This window comes from Moschus berezovskii, chromosome 6, assembly GCF_049115385.1.
Source record: "Moschus berezovskii isolate FMDL1 chromosome 6, NW_MosBer_1.0, whole genome shotgun sequence".
Taxonomy (NCBI): domain Eukaryota; kingdom Metazoa; phylum Chordata; class Mammalia; order Artiodactyla; family Moschidae; genus Moschus; species Moschus berezovskii.
In genome coordinates, this window is record NC_142465.1 from 81889693 (window position 1) to 81902401 (window position 12709).

At 38.0% G+C, this 12709-nt stretch overlaps 1 protein-coding gene across 5 annotated transcripts in view; it reads right to left on the minus strand.

Moving 5' to 3' along the window:
* FGD4 (FYVE, RhoGEF and PH domain containing 4) overlaps window positions 1-12709 on the minus strand; it is a 240138-nt gene that overhangs the window by 136097 nt on the left and 91332 nt on the right. Inside the window, exon 1 of one of the 5 annotated variants that reach the window (XM_088837230.1) lies at window positions 11986-12420. The exons of the other annotated variants lie outside the window; for them this stretch is intronic. Coding sequence (XP_088693356.1) covers window positions 11986-11995 — 10 coding nt within the window. The 5' untranslated portion in view covers window positions 11996-12420. Of the gene's footprint in view, window positions 1-11985; window positions 12421-12709 lie in introns of those variants that run through there. 5 annotated transcript variants of the gene reach the window in all.

The window sequence follows — 12709 nt, forward strand, 5'->3', positions numbered from 1 at the left end:
CCTCCTGCATCCTTCCTTGTTTTTGGAAACAGCAATTCCACTCTTCCAGTAGCTCAAGCTGAATGCCTGAGAGCCCATCTTCGACTTTTTCTTCGACATCTTCACATCCAACCTGACAGCTATTTCTTCCAATAAAGCTACTTCTTACCACCTCCACCACTTCCACCTGGTCGAAGACACACCATCTCTCACCTAGATTCCTTAATTTCCTAATTAAACTCTCTACTTCCACTTCGCTTTGTAGAGGCTATAAAACCTAAGCAGATAATGCGAATTCTCTTCTCAAAACTGACTTTCCCTTGCACTGAGGACAAATGCTGCATTCTGTATAAAGATTTAAAAGTCCTTAATAACCCGCACCTCACCTCCAGCACTTGATTCCTCTCCCACAACCCTCTCTTGCTTTCTGTGAGGCTCTCTAAGCAGAATCTCACATTCTGTCCTCTCCTCAGCACTTTTTCAGTAACTTGGACAGTGACAATGTTTACCACAGGTCAGAGTTCTCTTCACGTATCTCCACTTACAAACCGAGAGCCCCTCAAAGCTCAGGACTTTTCCACTCTGAGCTCTGTGCTGCTGCTGCCAAGCAAAGGTCCTTATACATAGTATTTTCTGAATCTGCTGAACGAATAACAGCTTGCTGAAAAATTTTTTATTCTACGGCAAATTTAGAGGAAACAAGAATCTAATAATAGATGAATGGTTACACAAATTGGAATATACTCAACTTGATAGAATATCATGCAATTATTAAAAATATGGTCACAAGGACTATGGGGCATAAGGGAAATGTCAACTGGTATACTAATAATGATATTCTATTTGCTGAGTCCCTAGTCTGTGCTGGGAACTATAATAAGCACTTATAAATATTTTATTTAAATCTCACAGGGATTATGAAGTAGGTATTACTATCATCATTTTTTAGTTACGGAAACTGAGACTCAGAAACTAAGTTCTTTGCCCTACATCTCACTGCTGAGACTAGAATATCAAGTGAGACCAAAGCTTGGGTCTGATCATTATGTCACACTACCTCCTGAAGTACAGGGGGAAAAAATGCATAACTGAGTATTTGCTATGAACAACTGCAATAAAAAATGAAAGATTCTCAGAAACCAAAGCCTAAGCCTACCTATCTCAAAATTATAAGAGCAGCTGAGAAGAGATTTTACTGATATTTTCCTTTCTCTGTTTTCCAAAAATCTTAATGTCATAAATGATAATTTTCTAAAAGTAATATTTATTCTTCCTACACATATTTTTCAAAGTTTACCCCGCTATATTCTCAGGTGGATCTACTATCAAGACAATAGAAAAAAACGAAAATGAATCTGGCTCACCACTTCTAAGAAATTGATTCTGTGGGAATTACTCAGAAAGAAAAAAAAAAAGACAGATCTAAGAAAAGCAAGTAAGCAGTAGCGTCCTTTTTAGCTCCAAGTTCACCTCCGGCTGTTCTGACATTGTCTCCACAATAGCACCTTAAGCCACACTGCTCAGAGTCTAATAATAGGGTCCCCATACTTAAGCTGTAGGGCACGTGACAAAGAGTCAATAATCCCCATAAAGGTTCTCAAGATATAAAGTTGTTGAAAACAGAGAAGAAGCCTGACATCTTCTTCAAATACCGGGCAGTTGGCAATGTTGCCTACAAGCTGTTACAGTAGTTACTCTGTCAGCTAAGCAGTGATCAAATAACCCTGGGAGTACTATTCTATTGCCCTTCACTACTGCATCTGCACACAGACACATATTTTTGTAAGGAAGTTTTCAAGTCCTCAGCTTTTGCAAAGCTCAATGACAGAACCGCTGTTTAGAATTTAAGAAACCTGGACTCTAGTCCCTGCTTAGCCACTGGTATGACATGCTAAGCCATTGCCCTCTTTGGTCCTGTGCATTTCAATTGCAGAATGAGAGAGCTGAGTTAGATCATCTTCAAAAATCTCTACCATTCTAAAATAATGAGAATGAACGTTGGAAGGAGGGTTCCTCCTCATTCTTACTAATTTCAGCGGAAAAGGAGAATAAAGCACTACAAGGGCAAGAACAAATGTTTATTTTCCAGAATGAAATGGCATAGTAAAAGTTCCTGGGTACAACCCCTGGGTGTGGTAAGACTGAAAGTTCTGAGCAGCGGGTATTACTAAAGTACCAGGTGAGATGGCAATTGTACCTGCACAAAGATGCCCCAGGTAGGTACACTTTGAGTAATATTGCCACCAGTTCTGCTCTTGCCACATTCTCTTTGCCTTGCTGAAACTGCTTTTTGACAAGTAGTTTATATTATGAGGTGACTGGGTATTGCTAGAGTTTTGTCTGTGAATATGAAACAGACTCAAATTATTCTCAGTGTGTTCACAAATTAGTTTCACTGTGTTACAAACTCAAATTATTTTGTCTAAAAATACAGAATTTTGTATTTTTGCTTAACATTCTATGTAAGCATTCTATGTAAACATTCTATAGTTTTTATTTGACTTTTTTCTTTTGCAACAAGTTCTTTAAAGAACATTTACAGCAAAAATACACATTTGTACGGTACAAAGTACCTCACAAGCAAAAAAAAAAAAAAAAACACTGAAATAAAAGGAACTTCTCTGTCCAGTTTTTAAGGTCGTAACAATGATGGAGTAAGGAATTCTCTGGTGGTTCAATGGTTAGGACTCAGCATTTTCACTGCTATAGTCCAGGTTCAATCCCTGGTGGGGAACTAATGTCTATAAACTGCACTGCATGGCCAAAACCAAAACAAAACAGGACTCCCCTGGTGGTCCAGAAGCTAAGAATCCACCTACCAATGCTGGGGACATGGGTTCAATCCCTGCTCCAGTAAGATTCCACGTGCCTCGAGGGAACTAAGCCTGTGCACCACAACGACTGAGCCCGTGCACCCTAGAGCCTCTGCTCTGCAATAGAGAAGCCACTGCAAAGAGAAGCCCATGCACTGCAACTAGACAGCAGTCCCCACTCGCCACAAGAGAAAGTCTGCACGCAGCAACGAAGACCCAGCACAGTCAAAAACAAATTTTTTAACACAGAGAAACTGTCTTTAAAAACAACAACAAAGAAAAAACAATGATGGAGAAATAATCTAGCCTGATTTGATGAAAGCATTTTCTTTTAATTGCTCATCATTCCTCTGATATGGTTAGCATAGCAGCAGTACTTTCCTTTCCAGGACCTGTCCAGCTACCATACTGCAAAGAAAAAAGTGTTGAGGGTAAGTCTACATTAGGGAGTTTCAGAGTGCTAGCCCTTTTTTCATCAAACTCCAACCATCAGGACTCTAATACAATTCTACCAATGCCCCAGGGATATTTTTTATTAAAATTAAAAGGATATTATATCTCAGCCAAATGAGAATAATGGGATCCAATCTTCACATCATTCAGTTCAGTTCAGTTCAGTTCAGTCGCTCAGTCATGTCCGACTCTTTGCGACCCCATGAATCACAGCACGCCAGGCCTCCCTGTCCATCACCAACTCCCGGAGTTCACTCAAACTCATGTCCACAGAGTCGGTGATGCCATCCAGCCATCTCATTCTCTGTCGTCCCCTTCTCCTCCTGCCTCCAACCTTTCCCAGCATCAGTCTTTTCCAGTGAGTCAACTCTTCGCATGAGGTGGCCAAAGTATTGGAGTTTCAGCTTTAGCATCAGTCCTTCCAATGAACACCCAGGATTGATCTCCTTTAGAATGGACTGGTTGGATCTCCTTGCAGTACAAGGGACTCTCAAGAGTCTCCTCCAACACCACAGTTCAAAAGCATCAATTCTTCGGCGATCAGCTTTCTTCACAGTCCAACTCTCACATCCATACATGACCACGGGAAAAACCATAGCCTTGACTAGACAGACCCTGGTTGGCAAAGTATTATCTCTGCTTTTTAATATGCTGTCTAGGTCGGTCATAACTTTCCTTCCAAGGAGTAAGCGTCTTTTTATTTCCTGGCTGCAATCACATCATTAGATTACTGCTATCTTCATTAGGGTAAAATTCCCTGTCTTTTCATATATTTAATATTGATTCTAAAACAGGTAGGAGGAAAGTATACAAATATCTGGGTCCTAGTCCGCTACCTTCCACATTCATCCTTCCCACATTCTTTCAGTAAGTGATGCATCTAAATTGGAATCTAGATGTTTTAATTCTTCTACCTTTCTTTGTCTAAGAAACTTTCTGAAATATATGCAAGGGAAGACTCTCTATGCTGAGTACATATATATAACATATGTTTAGTCACTGAGTCACGTCCAACCCTTTTGCAAACCCATGGATCGTAGCCCACCAGGCTCCTCCGTCCATGGGATTTTCCAGACGTGAATACTGGAATGGGTTGCCATTTCCTTCTCCGGGAACATAATATATATGCTAAATATTAATAATTATATTAGTGACTATATTTTTTCAAATATTTGTGACAAGTGAGAAAGGGATTAAGAACAAAGAATGTTCTATAAACAAGACTTACTGAGCATCTACAATTTGCAAAAGTTCTAACCTAAACTCTGAATACACACAAAAAAGGAGACACTGATTTCCTTCTCTTGATGAGTTTTTAATATGTTCAAAAAACAAAAACTTTCACTTCTTTGGGAGATGAGGGTTAAAAAGGCACTTACAACTGGGACAGATGTCTAGCACTTGTTGTTCAGTCACTCTGTTGACTGTCACTGTTCCCATTGTTTCCCCATCTGTTTGCCATGAAGTGATGGAATTGAATGCCATGATCTTCATTTTTTGAATGTTGAGTTTTAAGTCAGCTTTTTCACTCTCCTCCTTAACCTTCATCAAGAGGCTCTTTAGTTCCTCTTTGCCTTCTGCCATAAGGGTGGCATCACCTGCATATCTGAGGTTATTGATATTTCTTCCGGCAATCTTGACTCCAGCTTGTGCTTCATCCAGTCTTGGATTTGGCATGATGTACTTTGCATATAAATAAGCAGGGTGAAAATATACAGCCTTGACATACTCCTTTCCAAATTTTGAACCAGTCCGTTGTTCCATATCTGGTTCTAACTATTGCTTCTTGACCTGCATACAGATTTTTCAGGAGGCAGTTAAGGTGGTCTGGTATTCCCATCTCTTTAAGAATTTTCTACAGCTTGTTGTGATCCACATGGTCAAAGGCTTTAGCATAGTCAATGAAGCAAAAGTAGATGTTTTTATGGAATTCTCTTGCTTTTTCTGTGATCCAACAGATGTTGACAATTTGATCTGTGGTTCCTCTGCCTTTTCTAAATCCAGCTTGACCATGTGGGAGTTCTCGGTTCACATACTGTTGAAGCCTAGCTTGGAGAATCTTGAGCATTACTTTGCTAGCATATGGAATGAGTACAATTGTGCAGTAGTTTGAGCATTCTTTGGCATTGCCCTTCTTTGGGATTGAAATGAAAACTGACCTTTTCAGTCCTGTGGCCACGGCTGAGTTTTTCAAATTTGCTGGCATATTGAGTGCAGCACTTTAACACTAGGACTAGGTTAAGTGAAAAAAATATATCACACAAACATTCTGTAAAAACGATCAAAATATCAACATTATGAATGTTCTTTTTCATACTTTAGGGACTGAGATCAAGCTACAATGAAAACTATCAATCCCAGTTTTGTGTGCATAAAATTCCAAGGCTGAACAGTTAATCCTCGAAACTTAAAAAATATCCTGAAGGACCAAAGTATACAACTATTGCTCTAGATCAAATTTATGCAAAAACTGTTTAGTATCCTACAGGGTTTCCTTTGAGGAATGAAAGCAAATTCAGTAAAAACTAAATGATCAACTGAACCCTTATTGTTGAAGCCTAGGGATTTACAGACTTCCCTCTGAGATATTACAGTTTTGGTTCCAGACCATAGCAATAAAGCAAGTCATACGAATTTTTTGGTATCCCGATGCATATAAAAGTTATGGTTCCACTATAGTATAGTCTATTAAGTATGCAATAACAATGTACATACTTGAATTTAAAAATACTTTATTGTTAAAAACTGCTGACCATCATCTGACAGTGCAGGGTTACCACAAACCTTTGGTTTGTGAAAAAAAAAATAAAAAGGCAGTATCTGCAAAGTGCAATAAAGTCAAGCCCAAGAAAACAAGGTATGATTGTATATACAGTCTCTAATCTGGGCTCATAAAATCAATTCTTTCTAACCTAGCTACTGTTTTCACCCCAAATCCAAACTGCAGAAAGAGAAAAGTAGCCTACTTTTGTGGGCAAGGAATAAAGTGTCTCTAATTGTGAACGTTTGTGGGCTGTGCGGGTGGCAGAGATATGTATGTGGGATGAGTTGTGTGTGTGTGATATAGGAGTGTGCACGGATGGGTGAGAAGGGTGTGCGGGCAGGGGGGAAGTAAAGGGGGATTTGGGAAAGCTTCTTAATCTGACCTATAAATTATATCTAAAAACTTAGACTTTTTTCTGGGGTAACCAGAGGATAACCACTTGAACAAGAGGCAAATCAAGGTTAGTTAATGCTGTAAACACAGATTCCCAAACTCTGAGCAAGGCAGGGTACACTTACAAATATTCTTGCCCCACAAGTTATCAGTGGAATGACTTCTCAGCGACAACCTCTGAGCTTTTGAGGTTTAAATCTAAGAAACAGGCATAATATTTGGCACCTCCCTCTCAAGAAGATCAATGAGATCACAAAGGTCAACCCTCTTGGAATACATAGAAAATTATATAGTTGTAAGAAATTTTAAACATGTTTAAAAGGGTAGGGAGGGAGGGAGACACAACTGTCTGCTCTGAGCCAAGAATAGGAAAGGATGACTTCCTGTTATAAGGAAAAAAAAAAAAAAACCAAACACTGAAGTCTCTTCCAGAAACCAAAAACCCTCAAAACCCAAAATAAAACAAAAGCTCTTGGTTCCATCCATATTCTTCTCAAGCTGTTTAATCTCATCCTTTTTCTTGTTCACACTTGCCTCCACTTCCTCACCTCCCCTTGAGGCCACCTGTCTAACACAGACCAGATCCTGCTTCCACAAGGGCCAGTGGGCCACTGCAATCAACAGCCCACCCTTCTTACCCTGTACTTCTCTGGGAGCATCTGACAGTGGTGACCGCATTTTCATTTTTTACATTCTTTCCTGCCGGGCGCCTTCACAACTCTCTCTCCTGCTTCTTTAGGACTCTCTCCAGTAAACTCCTTTCTTCTTTGCTTTAATCAGCAACTCTTCTCCCTCCTCCATCATATCCAATCAATCAGAGCTGTCCAATAAATATTTACTGAATACACATTCATAAAACATATCACCAGTAAATATGTTTAGATATTATACCGCAATTAGTTGACAAAACATGAAGTTGCTAATTCAAACATGGAACCCCAGTGACTGAATAGAAGGCTTTTTGAGCTTTATAAAAAGAAAACAAGCCAAATAATACCTTACTGAGTATACAGTTGGAGGTGAGTAAAAGTAAAGGCCTTGTTACCTTCCCTCATAAGCTGAAAGTTGTCTATGAATTTAAATACTTCCTTGCGAAGTTCTTCAAGTGCCCTGCACTTGCAGTTCCCTCTGCTTCATATGTTTCATCCAGATTTTCCTCGTGCTTCCGTAACACATTTCATGCAAATCTGCACTTTGATGCCACTTTCTCAGGTGAGTCTTTCTTTCCTCACAAGCCCATTTTTGTCATTTTCCATTAATCCTAGCACTTTGGTCTTTGGGATTTAATAGCACTTATCACTGTGCAACATTATATTAAATGTTTCTTTTTCACTCTTTTTATTTTTGGCTCTTAACCTATTTTTTAATGGACAAAAGTCTCAATTGGGAACTTCACAAAAGGTCTCCAATAAGCATATAAAAATTATTAATCAGAGACATGCAAATTAAAATCACAAAATGATACCACTAGATACCTGCCACATGGCTAAAATTGTTTTAGATAAAGTACTGGCTAGGAAGGGGAACTAGAATATTCACACACTAAACCACTATGGAAAACCTTTAGGCAACATCTCCTAAAGTTGAACATACACACTTGCAACAATTCCACTAGATGATGTACAATAATGTGCACAGAAACTTTCATCATAAATGTCATTAACAGTAAAATGGAAATAAAATACTATTCACAATAAAAAAAAAACCTACTGCTACATATGCAATGGATAGGTCACAAGCTTTGGAAGCATGATCTTGGATTTGAATTCCAGGTAATACTATAATGCAGATGTAACACTGAATATGTTGATAAGGGTTATAACCTTAGAGTCTGCTTTCTCCACCGGAAAATTAAGGTCATATCACCTTTCTTACAAGCTTATTCTGAGGATTAGAAATAATCTGCATACAATACAAAGTACTGTGTCTAATAGGTACTCAGTAAACAAGACTAGGATTCAGGAGATACAATTATACCACTCAGAATCAATTACCAATCCTTCTTATACATAAACTTTCTTCCAGTAAAATAAAGATGATGTTTCCCTTGACTTGACAAACAAATCTGTAGCACTGCTGTTACCAATTCAGTTATCATGAAAACTATGCAAGGATCAGATTATAGCATTTTATTATTCAGCTACTTTATGGACCAATTGCAGCTGTTGGCCCTAATGCCACAGGATCAAATGAGTTGGGAAGATGAAAACAAATGGGTAGGAGAAGTGCCAAGAAGCTGATTCTCAGGATGCTGTGGAGCACTGTATACACACTCTGAAGAAGCATATGCAGGTTGGGATGGCTTAAAAAAAAAAAAATGCCGGCAAAAAAAAACCCCCCTTGAACTACTGTGGCTTTCAGCCTAGTTCTGAGTCTCCTTTGGTCTTATAAATAAATCTATTCATACTTGCCATTAGAGAATGAAAACTACAAGTCTGATAATAAATCCTATTTTGACTTCTTTTTAATAAAAAATATATATCTATACTTCCCTGGTGGCTCAGAGGGTAAAGCATCTGCATATATATATGTATCTATCTATATAATCTGGTATTTAATAGTAAAAAAAACCTAAATTTTAAAGTTACAATAAAAATTAGGAGAAATGACTATTTCTAAGTGTAATGCATGTTCACTAAAATTTTACTCATTTATGAAGAAAAGTCAGGTATTTTAGGCATGTTAGGTTGCCTTCAGTCATGTCTGAGTCTGTGAGACCCTATGGACTGTAGCCTGTCAGGCTCCTCTGTCCATAGGATTCTCCAGGTAAGAATACTGGAGTGGATTGCTCCAGTTCAGGAAGATACCCTCCTCCAGATACCCTGGATCGAACCCATATCTCTTACTCTCCTGCACTGCCAGGCAGGTTCTTTACCACTAGTGTCACCTGGGAAGCCCTGTATTAATTTATATTACCATCTAAACTAGCAAGGTGGATGCAGAAGCAATATAAAGAAACAATCAATCCCCTATAATCTTGAAATCAAATATTCCAATCCAAAACAATTACTTGAAGAAAAACACTCCATACTTTCATATTTTGATTGTATATTCATATTACTCTTGCTATTTGTATTCTATTAAAATTTATCATCATGCCTATAAAGTTTTAAATAGAAGACACATTAAAGAATTTATGTCACTTTGTTACTTTCAGTTACTCTAAATTCAGTTCCATTCATTCTACAAGGTAGGTCAGTACTCCATGCTGGTGCAAGTCTGTGACATAGGGGCCTCTGCACAATGGGAATGAAAACAACAAGCTTTTTCTTTCTCCTGTGGCTGAATTATTGGGAGAATCTCAGGCCAGGCCATTTCTAAGTTAGTGAAACAAGGAAAAACCAAAGGCTTTGGCTGAAGTCTTGTGAATCTGTGTTTTTCCTGGCACTAGTATTTTCATAGCCCAAGCTTTCTATGCATAGATTTAGTTTTCCATTCACATGGAGCTTGTGGCATAAAAGAACCTGCTTTAATTAAGGAAGTTCTCTTTCAGTGTCCATCACTGATCACCTATTTGCAATTATTTTATAAATCCCAGGCCACAAAGACAGCAATGTCATCCACATTTGAAAAATAGCTGGCACTCAGCCTGCCTGCCACACAGAAGTAAAAGTTTTTTAAATGTGTGATTCATAAGTTTAAACAAACATGGAATCCAACACATTTGTTTAAAATCCTAATTCAATGCTTGTCCTTAAATTCTAAGTGGTAGGACCATTGGTGGTCCAGTGGTTAAGAATCTGCCTGCCAATATAGAGCACTCATGTTTGATCCCTCATCTGGGAAGATCCCACATGCAGCAGGGCAACTAAGCCCAAGCACCACAACTACTGAAGCCCATATACCGAGAGCCTATGCTCTGCAACAACTGAAACCACTGTGACAAGAAGCCTGTTCAATGCAACTAAGGAGCAGACTCCATTCGCCTCAACTAGGGAAAGCCCATGCACAGCACCAAAGATCTAGCACAGTCAAAAATAATATTTTAAAAAACCAAATAAATTAATTAAAAAACAATTCTAAGGTATAGCTGTTATGAATGTCTTAAATCAGGAATACAAATACAATGGGAGAGGACTTCCTCAGTAGCCCAATGATAAAGAATCCACCTTCCAATGCAAGGCACACAGCTTTGATCCCAATGAGGAAACTAAGATCCCACATGCCCGGGGAAAACTAAGCCCACCAACCGCTACTAGAGAAGCCTGCACACCACAACGAAGACCCAACACAGAGATAAATAAATAAATAAAATTAAGGAAAAACAAATACAATGGGATTTCCCCCCAAGTCATCTTGCAAAGACAGTCTTTAAAAAATGGTAATGTTCTCTGATTTATAGTCCAAAATCTTTAAAGATGTTAAATATCCAACAATAGAGTACATGCTAACTAAAGTACTACTTTTTAAGAGAGTATCATATAGCTATTGAATTTTTACTAAGAAGTTGTGTAATGTGAAATAGTTAATGTTATTTGGAAAGGGGAAAGAATGACTTTTAAAAATCCATGTAAATTATGACCTCAGCTTTACCAAACAACAAATACAAAGGGGAAGAACATATCAAAATGTTATCGGTAGTTACACCCAAATGTTTATTTTCCTTCTCCTTATTACAAATAAAAAATGTTTTAAAATGTTTTTTTCTGAATAAAACACTCACTTAACGTAGTTTTTCAGTTAAACAGAAAAGTCCCTGAGAACATTAAAGCCACAATGCTAGGAGGATCTAGGCAAGCCAACTAGACTTTCAGTTCAGTTCAGTTCAGTCGCTCAGTCGTTTCCGACTCTCTGCGACCCCATGAATCACAGCACGCCAGGACTCCCTGTCCATCACCAACTCCCGAAGTTCACTCAAACTCATGTCCACAGAGTTGGTGATGCCATCATGCCATCTCATTCTCTGTCATCCCCTTCGCCTCCCGCCCCCAACCTTTCCCAGCATAAGAGTCTTTTCCAGTGAGTCAACTCGTCGCATGAGGTGGCCAAAGTATTGCAGTTGAGACCAATAAATCATAGGCAATTTCAAGAAATCCTTAACTTTGTTGCATTGCCCATGCACCTTGCTGATGTTTTAGAAGTAGAGAGAATTTTATCCTCAAATCAACTGATGACTGAGAGAATATTAAATGCATAAATAAATTCTAAGAAATCTGTTGAAATGTAGCTTTTACATATTAAAAATGGAAGGAGTAGATACAGAAAATAGAAATAGGAGGAATGAGGCTATAATAAAGACTCAGCTAAGATAGGTCAACACTGATTGCACTTAGCACAGTTCACTTTCACTGCTCTCAGGGAACACTGCTATGCTACGAATCCACAGGAAGAAATGTCATTACCTCAAGTAATTGTACTTGGGCCATGAAAATAAGAAAAACTGTACCTCTGTGTTAAAATCACAACATGAAACCATTCTAAACAAGAGGCAGGATAATTTTTCAATAATGATACAAATTACTTATAATTTGGTAGTAAACAAAGAGATAAATACCAGTTACCATATAGTTTGCATACTCAAAAAGTTCAAATGTTTTTAAACTAAAATATTTTAAAAATAGAAACTGCAAAAACAATACTCACAGCCCCCCATAAAGAATTCCTTTCAAACAACATCCAGCAGTGCCTTTTTTTCTTCTGATTAATCATTCTTAATTCCTGCTTGTGGAGGGACTATCTGGATCTACAGTTTGTGGGTAAAATCTATAGGTATTCTGCATTTAGACACCAGTCACGCACACATCTTCTGCTCAACAGGGTAAAGAACTAACTAAAGGGAAGTGCAGATACGTTTCATAACTCCTTCCACCACTGATGCAGCCTCAAAGAACTACGCAAGTAATGAATTTCAAAATTCCACAAAGGTATTTCAAAATGTAGTGAGAGAACCCTAGAACACTGGGGCAAAATGGGAAGGATGGGGCCAACTACATGTGATTTAACTGTAGTTATAGTCTTTAAATTTACAAACTATCCTTGAAAACTAGGTCTTAAAGAATTTCAGAATTTTTTTCATGGTCATAAGAAAAAAAAAATCATAAGAAATGCTGAATAACAAAACCATGTCCATCTCCCCCAAAACAAGTCTTTTATCTCTTCCCAGGTTACTAGCAATCCAAATGACTTCATTGAAAAAAAAAAATAGAATTTTAAAGGAGAGGCACCAATGAGCAAATTTCCCATCCTTGTCATGCTTGTAAGATAAAATTACTAATCAAAGTTAATGTTTTAGATAATATATAACACAGACTTCTGAAAACATCTAAGGTTTATCATCACATGGATTTAACATTTACATAGTGACACT